Source organism: Leuresthes tenuis, unplaced genomic scaffold, assembly GCF_036924035.1.
Source record: "Leuresthes tenuis unplaced genomic scaffold, fLeuTen1.0.hap1 SCAF_9, whole genome shotgun sequence".
NCBI classification, from domain to species: domain Eukaryota; kingdom Metazoa; phylum Chordata; class Actinopteri; order Atheriniformes; family Atherinopsidae; genus Leuresthes; species Leuresthes tenuis.
Window position 1 is genome coordinate 18004024 of NW_027325363.1, and position 21310 is coordinate 18025333.

Consider the following 21310-nt stretch of genomic DNA (forward strand, 5'->3'; position numbering starts at 1 on the left):
AAGAAATCTGAGCAGAAGAAGTAATTGCTTCCTTTGAGTCTCTCCAAGTCTCCTGTCCATGCTTGTGATGCAAAAGTAGCATTTTTAATAGACTCTTCGTTATGGTGTGCATAGACTGTGTCCCCCTGGCTAAATGATGTGTGAAATCTTGATAATAGTTGATGTGGAGAGATTCAAAGGCACACAGACAGCCTTACATGGGCTATTTGTGCTGTTAATAAGCAAGATAATAAGCTTCACTCTGAAAAAGCAACATTTATATAGTTTACTTCTAAAAAATCTCTGGGGAATCTTTCAAGAAGAATAGTTTCTCTCTCATGTTATTCGTGCTCATTATCCTAGCTCACCATGTCTTCATATGTGTCTCTCATCCCTTCAGCTGATGTTTGGACGGTTCGGTCAAGTTGTCGAGAAGAAGAAGTCAATCACTCTTCAAGACATCACTGCCGTAAGATTCTGTCTCTCCATCCATCCATTCGTCCATCCCTCCATTGTTTTTCTCTAACTCTTGTCTTTCTGCCTGGCCCCCCTCTCAGGAGGAGCGCAGGCAGCTGTCCAGTATGTTGGGTTGTGAGATATCCTCCATGCTCTGTGTCCCTGTGGTCAGCAGGGCCACAGGTCATGTGGTGGCACTAGCATGTGCCTTCAACAAGCAGGGTGGGCACAGGTATGTCTGTCATTCCTTTTGTTTGCGCCTTCATTTCCTGCAAAGTAGGACTCTCACACTAAAAAGAGACACTCACTGTAATCCTGTCCTTAACCTCGTTCTTATTGGTGGCTTAAAGTTAAATGCGTATAAAAATCAATCTGCGGTAGATCTAAAGATTTATGTGACAGTAGCTCACAGTGATTTTGGGATGGACCTGACTGTATGAGCCATACAGATTTGTTGAGTTACAGCGGTGGAGACACTGAAATGTAGAGCTTAATGGCTACAGGCTGTTCATGAACAGATACTGAAAAGGACTAAGACCCAGCAGCAGCCCTGGGGCCAGATGCATAAAACTGTTTGTAGTTTCATCACTAAAACTGTGTGTATACACAAAGGCTTTCTTTTCACCAAGCCACGTGTACTTATGGTTCTTTTTTATAAATCTCAGTCATCATGTTATTGGACTTGCTCCATCCTGATTTCCACTCCCATTTTTAGCCTTTAATCGATGCATCACTTCCCTACTTAGTCTTTTGTGAATTAAAAAAAACACAGTTTGAATGCACCTCAACCAAATACACATGACAATGAAAGCAACAGAAAAAAAAGGAGAGGAAGCTCAATTTTACCGAACGTGACATTGAGAACAGAATAAAATCTTCTGAATGGAGAAAAGTAACATTAATCATTCTGTATGATCACAGCAAACGATGCTCTTGATGTAAAAAAAGGAAATGCTTGGATTACAAATGAGAGTCCAAAGAGTGCAGAAGTTCACTTGGGACAGAACCAGGCCTACAGGTGAAGGACACCAACAGCTCCTGCTTTGTCTGCAATGGATTGATGTATAGCTTGTATAGTCCTGTATATATTGCACATGATCAAGAGGAAGATCCAGACCTACAGGCAGCATTGTATGTTTGCTATTTACCTAAACAGTCTACCTAAACCTTGTACCAAAATATGAAACTTTATTCTAAATACTTGCTCTCTTCTTAAAGATTCATTAGCAAGGTCTTCCAACAAAGTCAGAGCCACAACTGAAGAAGAGTATATAATAAGAACTGTCACTGAGTCTCAAAATCAGAAGAAATCCTGTTATACTTTTCTATCGAAATAGTTTTGTTTTAACTTAAACCATGTCAACTTTTTTTTCCTTTTCCAATTCACCATAAGAGCCTTAAATTTCTGTGAATGTGTGTACGCAAGGTCTGAAGAACACAGTCTTGATTTATTAATGCTGTTTTGTGTATAGGAAACATATGCATACATATGCTTCTCTTTTTCAACTAGCCCCTGGAGTTCGAGCCAAAGCTGCACACAAATGCTATACCTTCCCTAGCTGGGTTGTCATTATATCCTGGTTTTTGTTATTATATGCTAGGGTGTTCATTCAGATGTACATTTGCCTCAAGTAACTGGTCGAAACACATGCAAAAGAAACTAAGTATGAGCGAAAATAGCAAGTGCTATGACAGTTTCCAAATTGATGGCTTTAAGGTATGATTATATATGCAAAATGAATTGGTAATTTAAGGTTAAAAGAATGCCAGGAGGCTTTGAGCCCAATGATAAAAATGGCAGTTCAATCTAAAATGCATGAGGTGTTACATATGCCCATGCTGTTAACGCTTTACAATGACAGCTAATGTTTTTTGAATTATCAAACTGAATGAAGGTATGAATGCACACCCTTTATATCAAAGGAGTATAAACACAGACTCCTTACACTATTGTAGGTTATTAGTTTTCAAGTTACACTTAAAATTAAGACCATTTAAAAGCACAACATGCATAAAATTATGCACAAAAAAGCACTGAATCTCTTCACAGGCCGTGAGCTGAATAGATGGTCTAAACCACTGAAATGACATGGATGATAGCAAAATGTTTAATTTGTTAAATTAATTCAATCAGCAACTGTTTATGATGCTGCTTGTCCTTAGGGGCAGCACTTAATGATACAATTAAGGGAAACTATGCTCTTCATTTCATCAATCATAAGCTGTGTGTGACTGTCTTACTCACTGTGTCTCTGAAATGCACTGATCTTCAAAGGTTCAATAACCATTTCCCACTGGACTTCAAGTCTCCTGTTGTGAAAATAACTTCATAAATTACTTCATATTTTCGTTAAGTGCTCGCTTCTCACAGTTGTTCTGACTACATCTCCCTCTTTCTACCAGTGCTCAGATCCAGTTTCTGAGTACCTTGGCTTTCCCATCAGATTCTGTTCTCATTCGTTTTGCACTGAGGTTTTTCACCAGATTTCCTAAAATCCACCTCTCTAAAGCTGCCAGAAAAATAGTCTTACAAAAACACACAGCTACTAGGCTTTCATTGGGAATGCTGGAAAAACCTACCAACTCACCAGGTTGCTGATAGCACTCCATCAATAGTAGCAGGGTATAGTCTGGAGCCCGTTTTCACCGCACTGAGATTTGTCTCACCTTACAATTCAATGGGACAATGTTACACAGACAAAAAAAATTACGAAAAGTATTCAGGCTGTTGGCCCAGTCTGTCTGTTTGAAAGCTGTGCAGTTTCCACCAACCGTCAGGACTTTGACAGACTAAAAGTGTTCCCTGAACGGGCACCACGGCGCTTTCAAGCTCATGTCCAATTGCCCCCTCTTTGTGTCTGTGAGCAAAAAGTATGTGTGCGACCAGATGGCTGTGATGATGATGGCGGTGCGATGATCTAGAGTCAGGTCATGAGTCTAACAGCAGCGGGTGGCTTGGCTGCCTGGTTTGGCATCCTTTTTTGGCATGTATTTGTGTGTATATGTGTGTGTGTGTTTGTGAGCTGCCAGAAACACAATGCTGTTATCTCCTAAATGCAGAGGTCTGTAAGAACGCACTCCAGCTTATTGTTTTTGTGGTTGTGTCTTTGTTTAAGGTTTTGGAAAATTAATTTGTATATTGTATTATTTCCACACATGTAACACACACATGCATGCACTCCAATGAGAAAGATGAGAGGGGTTCATGTCTACTAATTTCTCCCTCTGCCTGTGGCTCTCATGATAGAGCTGGCATCTCATTACCATAGTAACAGCAACAGAATTATGATTGCAACTGTGCATATAATGTGATAAGCCCAGTCTTTGCTCCGAGCACAGTCTCACAGATTTTAAACTCGTCATCCTGTTATCCTATATACTACATATTCAGATACAAAGTTTGCAAGAGACGCAGGTGCATGACAGCACAGTCTGGCACCAGTTATAAGTTCATAACTCAGTTTTGGCGCTAGCAGATAAAAAGACTGACACAAACTGTAACACTATAGCAAACATCAGTAAGTCTTGTCTCACTCACAGATATGGGTTGCGAAGACAGAAAAGGCCTTTTATATATTAAAAGAAATCCGTTTAAGGTTTTGTGTACAGCACAAAAATGTTTATCTCAAATCAACTTGAATGCTTAGCAGCAGGATGCACAAGGCCAACAGCTGACAAATAAGTTGACTGCAGTGTTATCGCAATATGTCTGTGAAACAGCGGCAAATCTTACTGCAGCATCACAAAACACCAAGCAAGCTATGCACATTCTTACAGTCTTTTCTCTTAAGTACCATTTTCCATGTGGAATGTATTGTGTGCTGTTTTACTGTTTGTATCAAATTTCCTGTCTTTGGAAATGAACTCCCACTGGCTGCTATTCTACCTGTGGAGATGGATATTATTTTCTGTCGTGAGTGCAAATAACTAGCTGTTACCACAGAAAATCATTCTCCAGCCTCGCTGTTGTTCTGCATAAGTCTCCAAAGTGTCAGTCATACAGATGCCATTCCATGATACATTGCATTTCCAGGCTCCTGTCTACTTTGTAAAGATTCCTGTGAGTCTAAGCTGGGGGGCTGGTAAACCCTGGAGCCTGTGCAAGGCTCCTGACAATAACACAATAACATGCCACTGCTCTCTGTAGGCAGGGACAGTTAACTGCAGGCAATAACTACCCTTCACTAAGGACATTGCTTTACCTTTTTAATGCTGTCAAACATTTTGAAGGCATTTTAAACTTGCTGCAGGAAACAAGAGTATAGTTCAGTTTTCTGTCATTTCAAACATTCTATCATTGCCTGAGTGGTCAAGTTCATTCTTTTAGGATCTGTTTTTAGCTTATTGTAAAGTACATTTTTTTTAAAGCAGCCAAAGAGAAGTGTGTGAACCTATGTGCTTCTGACTTGTTTTGAAATACACCAGCCTTTCCCTGGAGCGCCCAGGGGCTGAGATAATGCAGCTGACAGCTTTGGTTCCCTGCCCAGTATAGCCTCATTTTGCTTTATAACATCATATCACACACCAACAACTAAATAACACCACTCTTTCATCACAACGAATAAAGTAATGAATTTTAGATTAATGTTTGGAAATAAAAACAAGCTGTTGGAAGAAGTGAGGTAGAAGCGATAAAGAGTACAGGCAAGACACAGACCAAGAATAAACATTAGATTGGATTTTACACCTGGAGAGACCTCAGAGAAAACAACAGGATGACGGACAGATGCAGAGAAAGGTTCACTGTTGCTGTTGGAAAGTAATAACCGATTAGCTCACTTATTGTGCTGCGTTTGTTTTGCTTGGCTCTGTCTGTGAAGTCGCTGACCTGCGGATTTTAATTAATCTAAAGAATATGATTGTGATCATTTCTCCTTTTGCTCTGTGTAGGCTGGTGTAGAAGTTGATTCCAATATTAAAAGTAATTAACTATGTTTATATACGCCAGACATTTATTTTAATTCTCTGCACAATGAAAATGGGAAATACACAACATAGTTATTTATCAGAAGTTGAAATGTAGGTTATAACCATATCATTATCATTTCTACCTCGCAGATGACTCAGATAGCCTCAGTTAGCCACAGCAGTTCCATTTCAACATGAAAACAAGGTTATTCTCAAGTAAAAATGCTTGGTCAAATCTTTAACACTAAAATCTTGGAAGTTTTCTCTCTTTCGTCTTGCAATACATGACACTGCAATATCGACAATACACGTTACGTTACACAATTATTGACTTCACACACGTTCAAATCCTTCAAAAACGTAGATAAGAAATCACAAACTGCATTACAAATAAACAAGCATATTCTTATTCTTTTTGGTTGTTTCGTCCGATGGTGAGCTTGTTTGTTCATCATATACAGTATATATCATAGTAATATGAAAATATGTAATCTTATTCTTGCTCAATCCTGTAACATTGCAACAGATTTTTCTGTCCTCTGAAGGAGTCGGTCATAAAAAGGTACCATGAAATTTTGTTTTGGTATCCGTGTAATGTGAAATTTTAAGGTTTTTCATTGATCAATGATGACTTAATGATTTTCATAACACGTCATGGTACATTTTTTTGTTGATTAATTGAGTTCTTTTTTTTAAATATCTATAAATGCGTAGATCCACCCTTTCACCTTGTGTGTGCATGTGTTTCCCCATGTGTTGCAGACACACAGAGGCAGATGAGCATGCCATCCAGCACTGTTTCTGCTATACTTCAACAGTCCTCACTTCGACTTTGGCCTTCCAGAAAGAACAGAAACTCAAAGTGGAGTGCCAGGTATGGCACATGCTCACACACTCCCTCTCTCTGCCGCCCACATGCCACATGCATACATAAAAATACATGAAGATGCCTTTAGAGGAGCCTTTTTTGTGTCCATTGTTTCTCCACATAGGCACTCCTGCAAGTGGCCAAGAATCTCTTCACACATCTGGGTAAGTCTGTTCTCCTCTGTCTTTCTGTCTGTGTGAGAATCGGGCACTGTGACAATTTGCATTAATGACAGACATTCAAATGGTCGCCTTATGAAACGAATGACGCACATAATTAAATGAGCTATTACGGACCGTAAAGGTGATTACACCCAGAATCCTAATCATGAAATCAAAAGGGCATTAAAAATGATGGCAGAGCCATATCATATAATTACACCGGGGCATTTTCATTCTTATCAAACAGTGAGCACCAACAGAAGAATATGTCATTGTTGATTTATCGTGATTGCAGGTGCAAAAATTGATCCAGTGGTAGAGCAGATTGTCACTACTGTACTGAACCATTGATTACAAAGCTCTTATCAGCTTGTACAGCTGATCCACGCTTACTGTTGCTATAATCTCTGCTTCTGTCCTCTGTTTTCCTTTTAATTCCCCTCTCCTTCTCTTTCCCTCCCCCGACCCTTTCAGATGATGTTTCGGTGCTGTTACAGGAAATCATAGTGGAGGCCAGGAACCTTAGCGATGCAGAGATGTAAGCCGTCGATTTGTCCTCATGGAGATATCGTATTGTGTGTCTGAAAAAGGGTGTTTGTCTTTGTATATATTGGGAATGTCTTCATCTTCATTTGGAAGGGATATTTTGTCAATTCGTTCCTAACCGACTCACCTGATTTAATAAAAGCTACAAAATTACCTGAGATGGAATGAGATAAAAACCTTGTAATGTTCTCAGCTTTGCTCTGTTCTGCATCCTCCCTCTGACTGTCTCTCTCTTTTCTTCTAGCTGTTCAGTGTTTCTGCTGGATCGAGTCAGCCACGAGTTAGTAGCAAAGGTCTTTGATGGAGGTGTGGTTAGTGACGAAGAGGTAAAGCAAACAAGCAGTCACTAGAAGTATATATCTGCACAGAAGGGTGACAACTTAAAGGAAATACTTGAGCCCCTGATGCCTACAGTGAGGAGATCTGGTGGCTCTTTGAGGGTTTTTTTCTTCTACCTGTCCTGAGGAAGAGGAAAGGGTCACTGCAAGTTTATACAAAACTGTCCCAAATTATCTTTTTTATCTATGTTGAAACATTTCTAATCCAAAGGCAATGGTCCCCTCCATGATAATAATGCCTCAATAGGGTTTGTTGATTAGTATGAAAATTGTATGAGCTCACAATCACCAGACTGAACACAAATAGATGATTATGGACCAACGTTGTACACTCAACCAAATGTGGGAATATCTAATGTAGGAATGTTAACTGATCACTCCTCTAAGTTCCAGAGACTTTAATATCAAGGCTTACTGAAGCTGCTCTGGTACCACATGGTGGTCCATCACCTATCTAGGTCACTCTGTGTCAGCTTTTTCTTTCATTTGTCACCCATCTATGGATGCACGTGTCTCTGTGTGAATGTTTTTGAATATACAATAGCTTATCATGCCTTTTTCTTGTGCCCTACTTGTCCCAGATGCATCCACTTTTTTGCAACTTCAAGAAAAAAGGGGAAAATTGGGGCATTTTATGCATTTATTAGAAAGTTGGCAAGTGACAGACTTAGCCCACTAGCTGGGAGACTCAGCTGCATGTCATCCCCCTTACTTGCTGCAGCATTTCTTGTCTTTTTCGTTTGTCAGCTGTCAAGTAAAAAAAAATCAAGAAATCAAGAAAGGCTTTTTCTAAAGGAAATTTTTAAGTTGTCATAAACAGCTGTGTGTGTGGATGTGTTTGTGGTTGTGCAGAAGGAGTTTCGTATTCCAGCTGATCAGGGCATTGCAGGCCATGTTGCAACCACTGGTCAGATTTTGAACATTAAGGACGCCTACTCGCATCCACTCTTCTACCGCGGTGTCGATGACAGCACCGGCTTCAGGACTCGCAACATCCTCTGCTTCCCCATCAAAGATGAGAACAATGGTAACAAGAAACTGACGCGTTTTCTCTTTCATCCATTCAAATATGAGGGCCAAAATGGCCAAAAACAGCTAGAAGTCAAATGTTTAAATGCTTAGATTGCCCAAAGGATGAAAATGAATAAAACTTTAGACTGCTTTGAACATCTTTCCAGGTTGCAGCTGCACTCTAAGTAAAACTGGCTTCATCAATTTTCCTAAAAGCCTCTGTGATTCAATCAATTAAACATGCTCGATACAGACTCACATAAGCAGCCAAGTAATGAACGGGGGTTAAGACAATAAAAGTAAGGAATCTATAGATGTCAGTGCCTACAGGCAGTGAGGACTACTCATATATATATCATAGAGCTCAGATTTTTAGTTTTAGTCTAACTGTCACAGCTGAAAAACCTTAGTACACATAAAAAGCAAAGGGCTTCAAAATAACAGCTGAGGGTACATGCACCATTGAACTAAAATGGAAGAAAAATTGCCCTGATAAGTGTTTTTTGCAGAGAAACACATGATGTGTTTTTATGAAAGAAACCAATCATCTTTCTTAGTTTGTTTGTCAGTGTAATCACACAAATTCTAAGAAACTGCTTTTTATCCATCTAAATTCCAGGATACCTTTTCTCTGTTGTTTTTCTTAAATTTGTTTTCACTCAAATCAGAGGTAACAAGATTCCTATTATCAGTATTTTTGACTTTGAAGAAAATCCTTCATTTTGTTTATATAACACCAAAAACAATGCTGCCTCCATTCAAGCATTGAAAAGCCCTGGAAGAACTGTCTCCTCTCTCAGCTGTGTACAGTTAAAAAGGATTAGTAATTTAATGCACAAAAATCTTAAGTCTAAGATCTAAAGTCTTAAGGAAATAGCTCTATCAGTATTTATATGACACATTCATTGTCTCTCAGGTATTTAGAGGAGCTGTTTCTGCAACTTGCTGCATTAAAAACTAACTTTGGTATCAGTGCGGCCAAGTTGTCAATAAGCAGATCTGTGTTTAGGTTCACATAAATAATGTTGGCTTTTCATCACTGTAACATATTCAGTTTCATTGCATCATTGGTATGAGTTACCTCCAGCGTATACTATAACCTCTCTTCAACTTTTGTCTTTAACTGCAAAGCTGCATTTTCAGCCTGACTCTTGCTCAGAATAGCACAAAGTGTGGTTACATCATATGCACCTTAATGTTGAAGTGCACTTTAAACCTTCTTCACTCAGATTTTTCAGAAAGCTCTGCTCCATTCTCACAGAGCTGCCTAAACAAGCTGTTTCTGTGTTGAGGAACTTTACGTTTAGTGCGATTTGTCTCTATACAGATATTTGCCTAAATTCAGATTTTTTTTTAGATTTATTTTATTATCAACCGCACTGTGAAATTAATCTAAGTTAGCAGACCTATTTGACTCCTCATCTCTGACTGTTTCTCTCTGTGCTCCATTTTCTCATCCTCAACTCTCTTATTTCACTTTCCATTTTACTTCATTACCAAATTTTGCTACCTCCATCCTTTTTTGCTGCTTCCCCCCCTGAGATGATTTCCTCCCTCAATATCTCACTTTCTTCTCTCATTTCTTTCCTCTTTCCATTCTCCTTGTCTTTAAACCATCTGTCCTGTAGAGGTGATTGGCGTGGCTGAGTTAGTGAATAAAATGAACGGGCCGTGGTTCAACCGCTTTGATGAGGATCTGGCCACAGCTTTCTCCATCTACTGCGGTATCAGCATCGCCCACGTAAGTCTCTCCTCCCTGTAACTTTTAAATCTTCTTCTTCTTTTTTTAAACCTTCCTCTTGTCCACCTTTTAGTGACATTAGAAACAACAAAAAATGTTTAAAAATTAAATGTGTTGAGAATAAAGAAATTAAACTCTAAACTTAATTTTAGAAATTAAATATCGAGGGCAATAAATGAACCAGTTCTTCTTCTACAATATCCATCTTCAGACTTGATTCATCCTCAGAAGTTAATATGATTTTTTATCTCAATAAGGGTCATGTGTCCCTCTGATCTTTGATTGACCTCAGTGCAGGGAATGTAAAAGAAAAATGTCATAAGCATTTCCAGATTATCCCTCATTAGGACTCTTTCTTTTTCATGGTAGATCTGTTGCTAATGCAGTCAGAAAGATTGAGCCTGTCTAGCAAAATGAGATCCATTCAGCGGGAGTAAAATGTGCAGTCAAAGCAGAGTAGAGCAATTTCTCATGGGAAATTTCAGTCTAATGGAACAAACTGGGTGGTGCTGTGCTGCTTGACTCTTTTGTACGACTGCTGCAATCTCATTAATACACATCCAACTGAACTGCAGTTAGTGCTCAGATAGTTGTGAGGATGATGATGTTTAAAAAAACTAGAGTCGGCTATGTTTTACGGTATTATCCTCATTCACAAAGCTGGTTATTGCTGACATTGATTTCATAGTGTTTGCAAAGCAAACGTGTAATCTCACATCAGTTTTCTCCACTCCCCATAAAAACAACAGAGCTAAATCACAATGGAGCTAAATCACATTGGAAGGAGGGAAGTAAATTAGAAAGAAAAGTAGCAAGAGCTGGAGGAAGAGGAGAGGAATGACAGAACATAGGAGAGGAGTTAGAAAGAATGGAGCGTGAGAGAGAAGGAAGGGAGAGAGGAAAAAGAAAAGGGCGAAAAGAAGAATAGAAAGAAAAAAGAAGGAGGGGAAGAGAAATGAAAGTTTTAAATGAAACAAAGAAAGAACACAGAAAGGGAATACAGATTGAATAGATTACAGAAAAAAGGAATGAAAGATGGAGCAAATGAGGAGAGAAAGAAGGAAGAGAAAAAGAGGAGTGTTTAATGACAGCCACGGTACGGCTGTGGAATATTTCATTCAACGTTTCCAATTCATCTTCATATCAAGCAGCACTTGTGGAGTCTGACCTTTGGATGACTGCAGGTATTCAATAGTGTATCTACAAACTATAAAGATATGTGATTGGAAAAATAATTGCCTTCAAGGAAGCTTATTAATCATTTAAACATTAAATCCATTATTCATCAATGTCCGTGTCATATCACAGTGTACTGAACTATTCTGTTGATGGTATAAAGCAGAGCCATGATGATGAAATCTAAGCAGCAGTCTGTGAAGTTTAGCAAACTAAACAAATTGACTCTGAGAAGCCCACTGGAAATGAAAATGCACTTGTTAACTCGAACACAGATTAATTTATTTAATCTAAGGAGAGTTAGAAAAATAGTACATAGTAGTAAGAAGTAACAAATATCAAACAGTTTCTTTCCATGAAATTATCTTTGCAATAGTTCTGTCTAAGTGAAGTTTCTGCAGTATAATAATGTAGCTGTTCATCTTGTAAAGATGATGCTTTAATGTTGCATTTGTTTGTGTTCTATCTGTCACTGTAGTCTCTGCTTTACAAGAAAGTCCATGAAGCTCAGTTCAGGTCCCACCTGGCCAATGAAATGATGATGTACCATATGAAGGTAAATTCAGAGCTATCGGGGACCCGTTGGTATTTCCTGACACTGTCTACATGTTTGACCTCATATAATTCAGCATGCATCTGCTTCAGGTCTCAGAGGAAGAGGTATCTAAGTTGCTGGTGACTGGGATTGATCCAGTAAAGGAGATTCACCCGTGCTTCGCTGAGTTCACTTACACACCACGCTCCCTGCCTGATGACACCACGCCCATGGTGAGAGAAAGAGGGGAAGGAGGGGTAGCTGAAAACAAAAAGAGCAAAACGAAAAAAGAAAATAGCACAATGAAATTAAAAGACTGCTCCTGTTGTGTTTGTCTGCAGTGCGTCCTCAGCATGTTTGAAGACATGGGCTTCATCACCACGTACAAGATTGACATGCAGACTCTCGCCAGGTTTGACAGCTCTATCAATCGTGTGTTTGCACGTGTGTTTGCCATGTACTTAATGCACATCATAAAATTGATCCTACTTTCTGGTGTACTTGTGGCTTTTCTATCCTTTGGTATCAGGTCTCTATATTTAATCATTTTCTCCTCGTATTCTTGTCAACCATTTTATAGAGTGCTGCAGTACATAGACTTTGCTTTGGGGCTGAATTATGCAAATATTTGTGATCTAATAAGTCCTGTCAGTCAGTAACACTTGTAAGATTGAAAACCATAATACTGCCAGAAAAGAGATGCAAATAGATGACTAAGAGGCAAAACTGGGGGTAAAATTTTTTAAATATACTGTTAGTTTCGGGGTCAAAGTTCTGTTTTTAACATTGACTGATGGATGGGTTGTGATGGAGAATGACATGAAGCATTGTAGGGATGTAATATAGGAGCTTTTCAGTAATTCTGTTTCTGCTCTTTGAATTGAAAGAAAGAGCTGCATGAACAAAACAAAATGTTCAAAATGAAATTACCTGCTGAAAAGAATTGGGGGAATGATGTAACACTTTTATAGTGAGTGTGTCACTGGCAACAAGGTGAGATGTAGGCCATAATTAAACTACCACCTTTGTGACAGGTTCTGTCTGATGGTGAAAAAAGGCTACAGGGACCCTCCCTACCACAACTGGATGCACGCCTTCTCTGTCTCACACTTCTGCTACCTGCTCTACAAAAACCTAGGGCTGTCCAACTACCTCGAGTGAGTGTGAGACTCCCAAAACCTTAAGAAGTGCATTTTTTGCCTTGCTGAACCCAAAATTATTCTATTTTTTTTCCACTACTCTCATCTAGGGATATAGAGATTTTAGCTCTTTTTGTCTCCTGTATGTGCCATGACCTGGACCACCGTGGCACCAACAATTCTTTCCAAGTGGCCTCGGTGAGAGCATTTATTATTTTCCTTCTTTATTAGAAGGTGTTTTATCAAACATCGTGAATTATAGGAAGAATGGGACATTAAGTAAGAACATTAATCCACACAATTAAATTGATTGCAGTACAGCTCTGGGTGTCTTTCCAGTAATATTCTTTAGTTTTATCTTTTCATCTGTGAATATGCTCCAGTGAGACATTAGATTTCATTGCTGCTAAACGCATCTTGCTCTGGTACACTCTAATCATGCATTACTCATGCATAACAATATGCCGCAAAAGCCATTCTTTAAGAAATCATATTAGAGTTTATTTGAACTGTCCTAGAGGGGACTAGAGGCTACCTTAGTTGAAGGATTCTCTTTGTGTGTTTCATTTTCAGCAATCAGTACTGGCTGCTCTCTACAGCTCAGAGGGATCTGTGATGGAGGTAAACTCAAGCAATTGGCTTGTGTCTATACAAACCTTGGCTGCATTTTTAAGGAGACTTGGAAAATGCCGTTTTTTTTCATTGGTTTTGTTGGTTTGCTTCTTCAGAATGAGTAATCTGCTCTATCTCCAATGTTGTGTTCTGCTACGACATCTAGTGGTCAAAATCAGACTGGACTCTTTGCAGCCACAAGGAAGCAATGAGATGCATATGAATTGCTTGTACTTTTTACAAAGTGGCATGACTAAATGTTACTAATGTGACTAAATGTTAGAGACAGCATATTCAAATTCAAACACATTTTACCACTATGCTCTGTTTGCTTTAACAGAGACATCACTTTGCCCAGGCTATTGCTATTTTGAACACTCAAGGCTGCAACATCTTTGAGAAGTTTTCCAGAAAGGTAAATTATGAATATATGCATATTGTGTATGTAATGCATACCATATGTTTGTGCAAGCTTAAGATATTTGTTTTGCATGTTTTTAGGACTACCAGAGGGTGTTGGATTTGATAAGAGACATAATTCTGGCCACAGACCTGGCTCACCACCTTCGCATTTTCAAGGACTTGCAGAAGATGGCTGATGGTACGTCTCAGTAGATCAGTATGCACAGCCACGTCGCCAGAGCTGCTTGTAGTCATGGCCCTGAAGAGCCAGGGGAGGCTCGGATCAGATGGCTCTGCAAACCAATCTTTTAAATTCTACTTAAATAAAATGGGCTGGTTTAACACGAGAAAACATGCTGGACAAATTATATTTTAATCATATTGTGTTAGAAATTTAAAAGAGGGCATTTTGATCATTTTGTTTTGAATCCCTTGTTCAAGTTTCAAAGTAAAGGATCACTGTTAGTGTTACAGACCAACAGACACAGAAACTTTCAGAGTCATACATTTTCAAAAATCTCAAAGTCAAACTTGAAACATTCAGCTCTGGCATTCTTAATAATATTCTACTTTTCTTGGATCTTTTGGGGAGACTGTTGCTTAAACTCTCACGTACAATAATTGGCTTTAACCTCTTGGCCAGTGTTTTTTACGCCTGAATGCAACCAATTATAAGTTATCCTGGGTGGATGTCTCTGCAGTGAATTCAGTTCTGAGCTGTTAAAGCAATTCAAGGACATTAAAAACCTTTCAATTAGTTAGCTGCTTCCTCCAACTGCATGTATGTGAGTTGTCAATCATGGACTAAAAAAGCTTAACCAAATGCAGAACTTATGTATACAGTGCAATGCACTGCCGAGGTGTCATGGGAACATAATCTCACCCTACCAATCATACAAATTTTCTGGATCCAACATCTTTTGTTCATCTATATCTGTAAGCATCTAGTAACTTGTCATTTTCAGTACTAGATACTTAACTGCAATGAATTTCTGAAATGTGAATATTTGTCAGTAAACGTTGTTACAAACGTTCTCCTTCAGAAATTTGCTCATTCAAATGCATTTTCTTCATTGTCTGAAGTGCTATTTACAATGAGAGATGTGCTAATGTGTTTCAGATGGATACAATCCAAAAAGACGAATGCACCACTCCTTACTGCTTTGCCTGTTGATGACTTCATGTGACCTGTCAGACCAAACAAAGGGCTGGAAAACCACACGCAAAATTGCTGTCAGTTTTTAACTACACTTATATCTATCCCTGTTATATCTGCCTGATTTTTAGTATGTTGCTGATATTTAGTTTTAATGTCAACCTGGTAAATGTGTGGCTTTGTTTGATAAATTATTATGCTGATAGTGTCCCCACACAATCCATATTGTCATTCTTCAACTAGATTGTTGCAAGACAGGACATCTAACTTTTTAGTTACTCATTCCTATTTCAGTAGTTCATTTTCAAAGATTTCCAATAACAAATTACTTGGCAGTAAACTCATTTGTGGGCTGAAACAACCTTTGAGCTATGTTCCATTTTATTCTCCTCTGTGAGAGCATACTCCATTTTAGGATTACATTTAATCTTGGCCTGCCCCCCTTTCAATACCAAAACCCCTAAACCTTGCCCCAAATCCTGCCCTCAATCTCCTAACACCTGACACCCAAAACCAACGCACTGTAATCCCCAAAACCTAAAACACGTTTCTCCTTAATTCAGTGGAAAACATTGTTAAACAATGTTCTGGCTTGTTTCCATCTCAAGACCGCTCCAAATGTAATAAAGGAGAATGGCAGCAGTGGAGTGCAGTGGAACAATGGATAAACAAAAAGTGTCACAAAATCATTAATCGATACTGTGATACAGCAGCCTGGCATCATGTATGATATAAATGCTAATGAAAGGCATCATAGGTTTTCTTATTTTGAGCGTGTTAAGTGCTCATTTTAAAATTAAATAAAGGTCTACATTTTTTAATTGATTGTTTTGTCCTGAAGACCTGAACTAAATTGTATCATAATTACTGTGAATATAAAATCATATGTAAAATATGTCTGTCTTTGTCTGTCCACAGGAGCTGATTTACAAGGAATTTTTCTCTCAAGGAGATCTGGTATGTGTCGGTGTGCACTGCATATTAAATGGTTTATTAAATGGCTGAACTTAGGGTTATTTTACACATTACTGTGCTCATTACTCATGTCTGCATCACATGTGTTTCTGTGTGTGCAGGAAAAAGCCATGGGGAACAGGCCCAGTGAGATGATGGACAGAGAGAAAGCGTACATCCCAGAACTACAGATCAGCTTCATGGAACATATTGCCATGCCCATCTACAAGTGTGTACAAAAAGTCAAAGCTTCACATTCTCACTCAGACCACCTGGTGCTACTTTACAACCCTCGCGACCAGTTTTGCACACAGAAAAGATCAACTAAAAAAGAGTCTACTGCATTTCATTAATCTCAATGGTGCATTGTCATTATTAGCAATCTCTCAGCAAAATGTTTTGGTTCACTCTCACTGACACTGTTTCCAGCAGTGGCGAGCTGGTGAAAATGCCAGAGCTTTTAGCAGTTAAATCACATATTTCCCTCAGGAGATGGTAGAAAGGAAAACCGATCAAATTAGTGTGAATCCTGAATTTACATTCATTAGATGGACACAAACACAACTCCAACCGAATGCTAATGGTGCCGTAAGTATAAATGAGTGCGTACTTGCTGACACATTCACAATATTAGTCTTGTAAAGTGATAAATGCATGTTATGTTTACTACTCCCAAGTGGCAAAAAAAAATCAGTTTGTTGGCATTTGAAAAAGAAAGCCTGTCATTAAATAAATAAACGTTTTATAAGGTTTTAATGTAGATATGTTGATTAATTTAACCCCATAAATAATGATCACATGATGATAAATGTAGAATGTTCTGTGAGCCTCTATTCAAACTTCACCATTAGAGACAAATGAATACCACTTCCTCCTCTCTGCTCCTAGGTTGCTGTCTGAACTGTTTCCCGGGGCCACTGAGCTGTACGAGAGAGTGGCAGCAAATCGTGAGCAGTGGACCAAAGTGTCCCACAAGTTCACCATCCGTGGGTTGCCTAGCAACAACAGCCTGGACTTCCTGGACCAGGAATATGAGCTGCTTCAGTCCCAGGGTGCTTTTGGGAGTGATGACCACTGCCTCAATGGTTGCCTTGACGACACAGATGGAGGGAGGGGCCAGTGACGAAATGGGGCTGCTGACGTTTTTTTTCCTGAAGTTTTCTGTGGGCCAATAAGAGGCGACCAAAACAGGACGTCTATCTGCTGTCAAACCACTTAGTTACTTGGCAGACCACGCAGAACGGAAAGGACAAAGTTTGAAACTAACTGAAACAGACCAGTGATCAGAAACGAGGGGATTCATCTGAGTTGGACCACTGATTAGATGCTAAATGTTGCTTGTGTCAACCAGTTGAGGAGAACAAGAGATGGTGACTTTATCTTTTTCAGCAGCTATACTGGAAAAATAGGTTTTTACCACTAATCACGAGTTAATTCATACATTACCGATCCTGATTGAGATCAACCCATATATGTACATGCACATACCATTAAAAAAAAACACAAGTTGGAAAGAAACATTCATTGTTACGGCAAAGACTGCTTCAACGTGTAACAGTGACATGAAGTGCTACACGCTCAGTAAAATGTGTCATAACAGCTTATATTGATTAAAATGGCTCAGCTAACACAGCTGCCATACTTCTCAATTGATGCATATGAATGCATGATGGATGCACACCTCGTGTGTTTTTCTTTTTATCTTACACACTGTTCATTTTCCCCATTATTAAGACATAATATCATCTACTAATGTGGTCTGTTTTTACACCATCATAACACATTTTTGTATTCAGCTCTTCTGAGTATATTTCATTCATTTGTAACCATAAACATGTATTAGGATGTTACTTTTCTTCATAACCTTAGACAACATTCAAACCATACTTCCTTCTCCCTCATTGTTTCATTAGGGTTTAAGGGCACTTTGACAATCACTCCTCCGTGACACAGGAGTCACAGATCCCTGACTCTCCTCCATGCATTAAACATGAAAAACAACTCTCTGTGCATATTCACTGCACATCACTATGTCAAATGTGCATTTACACCTCAGAAAGGGCCACTTAATAGCTGATATTCACTTTCAGTTTACTGTTTTCCCCATACATCCCACTCCCTCGTACTTCTGAAATTCTTTTTTAGTTTACGTCCCTTCTAAACCCATTTCAGATAGAGTAACAGAAGCCCTTTAAAAGATCCATCTCATTCTTTTGTGTAAATGTGCTATAGTGGGGTGTGTTAAATAGAGTGTCACTGAGTATGTCATATGGATCTGCCTTATTGCGCATCTTTGCTGCCTTTTTTAGAGCTTTTAATATATAAAACTGAAATAAAGAATCAGTTTAGTATGTATGTTGAATATTTGTTATAGACATAGTACCAATGTGTTGACTGAATGATCACCATGCTGAGACGATGGATAATTGTGAAATACTTGAGGTAGGATGTCATGTCATTTCACTTCTTTCTATTCTAACTTATCTGTACAACCAGCTGCGGGTGTCATAGGCAAACATGAAAGCATTTTGTTTGTGCGCCCAAAAATAATTTAAAAAAAGAGGAACTAGAGATGTAGCCATCACAGAAAAGTCTCTTTCCTGAAAGCATCAACAGCTCACTATTGCTGCACTCCAAAGGAAACGACAAGAGTTGAGTTCTCAGATGTGTGCCTCATAGAAAGAAACCTGACACTTCAGGGCCATTGGGGTTTTACGTTACGGAATGCCATACTTAATTTTACCTTAAAATGTTTCACTGAGAAAATGCTGCAGAGTTAGGGGTGAGATAATCACAGAATCTTTGTACAGAGAGACCTGTGTCATGAACAGCACTGTGTGTGGGCTGCGTGTGGACAGCTGAACGAATGAGTGGACGGACAAGTGGGTGTGTGGATGACATGGAAAGAGAATTGGAGAGAAAAGGCAGGAGGTAGTTGCTTTAAGATCAAGAGAGGAATGCTAATAGAGCTGGTGAGGCTGACACAAACCTCAAGTCATCCACTGAAATTTCTTTTTCCCCTCATCCTTTCACGCAGCACCAAAAATATTAGTGGGAGCAGATTAAAGCAAAAGTATTGCCATCATATGATTTAAGTATATGATTATTCTTTGAAAGGATCTCATAAGGGTGCTTTAGTGAGGAAGGTTAATTGGGAACAGTGGTTGTATGTGTCATGCCATCACTGGGATCTACATTAGCGTGGCTGGATATAATTGATCTGCCTTGCTCTGCTTCATGGACTTACTATAAAGTTTTTAAAGGGCATACAAGTTATTTATAGGTAGGTCCCTCCTTTTCTTTCTCAGACTCTTTCTCTCACTTGTGGTATTCCCATCTTTATGATTTTTAAACCATTTTTCACATGTACCTGCCTTTTTCATGTGCAATATGAAGTGTCTGCCTCTGTGATATTGCATAGATACCTATGTAAATACCTACGCCTCTTGTTAAATTATTGCTTTAGGTCTGAGTTGCCAAAGGCTAATAAGTGTTAGATCATGATGTTTCCATTGAACAAAAAAAAAAAAAAAGAAGAAATAAATAGAGTGTGACTATTTCAATCCTAAAATGCTTTTGAGAGTTCAGACCTTTAACAGTTTTCTATACTGAGTGTGTATCTGTCCTTCTATGTTTGTTTTAGAGAGTCAGGGCTAAATGTGCCAAGCAAACATTTTCTACTTCCTGGCCAAGCTGCAAAGTGAAAACCCCACATAACTGAAGATATATTTTGCTCTTTAATGTCAGAGGGTCGACGAGGCCAATTTAATTTTTTTGTGATACATTGTGACGGCTTGTCCATGAAGTACAAACCCTATCTACTGTATTTCTCTTCATCACAGCAGGAACAGCAGGACTCTAACCTGTGATGTAATGTCCTTGTAACGATCACCTGTGACATAACTGTTTAAAGTGGCAAGAATATAATTGCTGTAAATTACAAAGTTTTAAAAGAAAATGTTTTTTTTGATCGTCTGTCATTATTACATTGGGAAGTATTTCAATCTGTAATGTATTTAAAGTGGTTGCTTCCTGTTCTTTCTTGTTTTTGTTTTTTTTTTCCTTTAAAAGCCATTTTTGAACAACCCCAGGCTTAGACTTTTACAGAGGGGATGAAAGAAAATGATATGTGTATTTAAGATATAAAGATGATATTCTACCACTAATAAAAAAAATAAAATTAAAAAAAAACACACAGACTAACTGTATAAATGATGCTTATACTAAGAGGTAAATCCGGTCTTCTATTGATTAATTGTTTCGTTGACTTCTGAGTACCGGTGGTCTTGTTCTTTTTCAGGTGTGCTGAACATGGACATTTTTGAGAAGGCGGCAAATGGATAACAATTTAATTTTCCTTTTTCTTTTCTTGGAATAAAACTGGTGAAAGGTCTCTTGGGTTTTTTTGGTCTCTGCGTGTGCATAAATGCTGTAGCTTCTCCTTAATGTGCCATATTATCCCAACACACGGTAGCCTGGAGTTGTGTTTGTGTACCGGAAACACAAATTTAGTCATCACAGGAAATCTGGTGGACCTATGTCAAAATGTGTGCAAGCATGGGTTGATTCAATCAGTGAGAAGTCTGAAGTTATAATCTACAACAGTACTGTGATATCTTAAATTATGAGCACTGTTTCATTTCTCTACACTTTGTGTGTATTCAGATTAAAATCAACATAGTGTGTTTTTACAGTATATAATCCTGTCGTTATGGAAAGAAACCCAAATTAGATTTTACAAAGAGCTACTGAACCAGCCAAGTTGTTTGACACTTTATTCAAATGCATGTTGTTTATTACATGACATAAAGGAACACATCTTCCTGTATTATCCGCCTAAAATGATTCCTATTCCTAGTTTGGATTTCACAATTAGATTTCATTCAGTTATCCCCCATCGTCTGAAATTAGACCAACCTGGCGGTAAAAAAGAATTTATTGGTGGAAATTTTATGTCAGGAACTTTTTTCCAAAAGGAAATCATTTAAAATTTCGACATATTGTTTAAATCTGATTGGGTGAAATTAGATTTTTAATGTGAAGATATTCCAGCTTCTGTTAGAATGAGACTCGGTGTGCAAGTAGATTATAAAATTTGAGAAATTAAAACGTGACAGATAAATAATTGTCTGTCAAGCTACTTTGGTCTAAAGAGTTAGAGACAAACACTACTTAAACAAAACCAAATTGGCCTCACCAAAGTAACCTGAAACAAAAATAAAAACTCATGTCAAGATATAAAATAAAATCTTACACCAGCAACACATTTGCCTAATGCGGTGTACACAGTATAAACCAAAATAATGGCCAGTCCGCACAGGCCCTATG

At 38.5% G+C, this 21310-nt stretch overlaps 1 protein-coding gene across 2 annotated transcripts in view; it reads left to right on the top strand.

Annotated features, from left to right (window-relative positions):
* The window catches only part of LOC140314437 (cGMP-dependent 3',5'-cyclic phosphodiesterase), a 159609-nt gene extending 139234 nt beyond the window's left edge, over positions 1–20375 (top strand). For both annotated transcript variants that reach the window (XM_072392615.1, XM_072392616.1), the window contains exons 12-31: positions 380–448; positions 537–667; positions 6106–6217; positions 6336–6375; positions 6847–6910; positions 7163–7244; positions 8109–8283; positions 9896–10008; positions 11663–11740; positions 11830–11952; positions 12061–12131; positions 12754–12876; positions 12969–13056; positions 13432–13479; positions 13811–13885; positions 13972–14071; positions 14993–15105; positions 15947–15985; positions 16105–16211; positions 16871–20375. In XM_072392615.1, coding sequence (XP_072248716.1) covers positions 380–448; positions 537–667; positions 6106–6217; positions 6336–6375; positions 6847–6910; positions 7163–7244; positions 8109–8283; positions 9896–10008; positions 11663–11740; positions 11830–11952; positions 12061–12131; positions 12754–12876; positions 12969–13056; positions 13432–13479; positions 13811–13885; positions 13972–14071; positions 14993–15105; positions 15947–15985; positions 16105–16211; positions 16871–17105 — 1986 coding nt within the window. In that variant the 3' untranslated portion in view covers positions 17106–20375. The remainder of the gene's footprint in view (positions 1–379; positions 449–536; positions 668–6105; positions 6218–6335; positions 6376–6846; positions 6911–7162; positions 7245–8108; positions 8284–9895; positions 10009–11662; positions 11741–11829; positions 11953–12060; positions 12132–12753; positions 12877–12968; positions 13057–13431; positions 13480–13810; positions 13886–13971; positions 14072–14992; positions 15106–15946; positions 15986–16104; positions 16212–16870) is intronic.
* Positions 20376–21310: the final 935 nt, after the last annotated feature.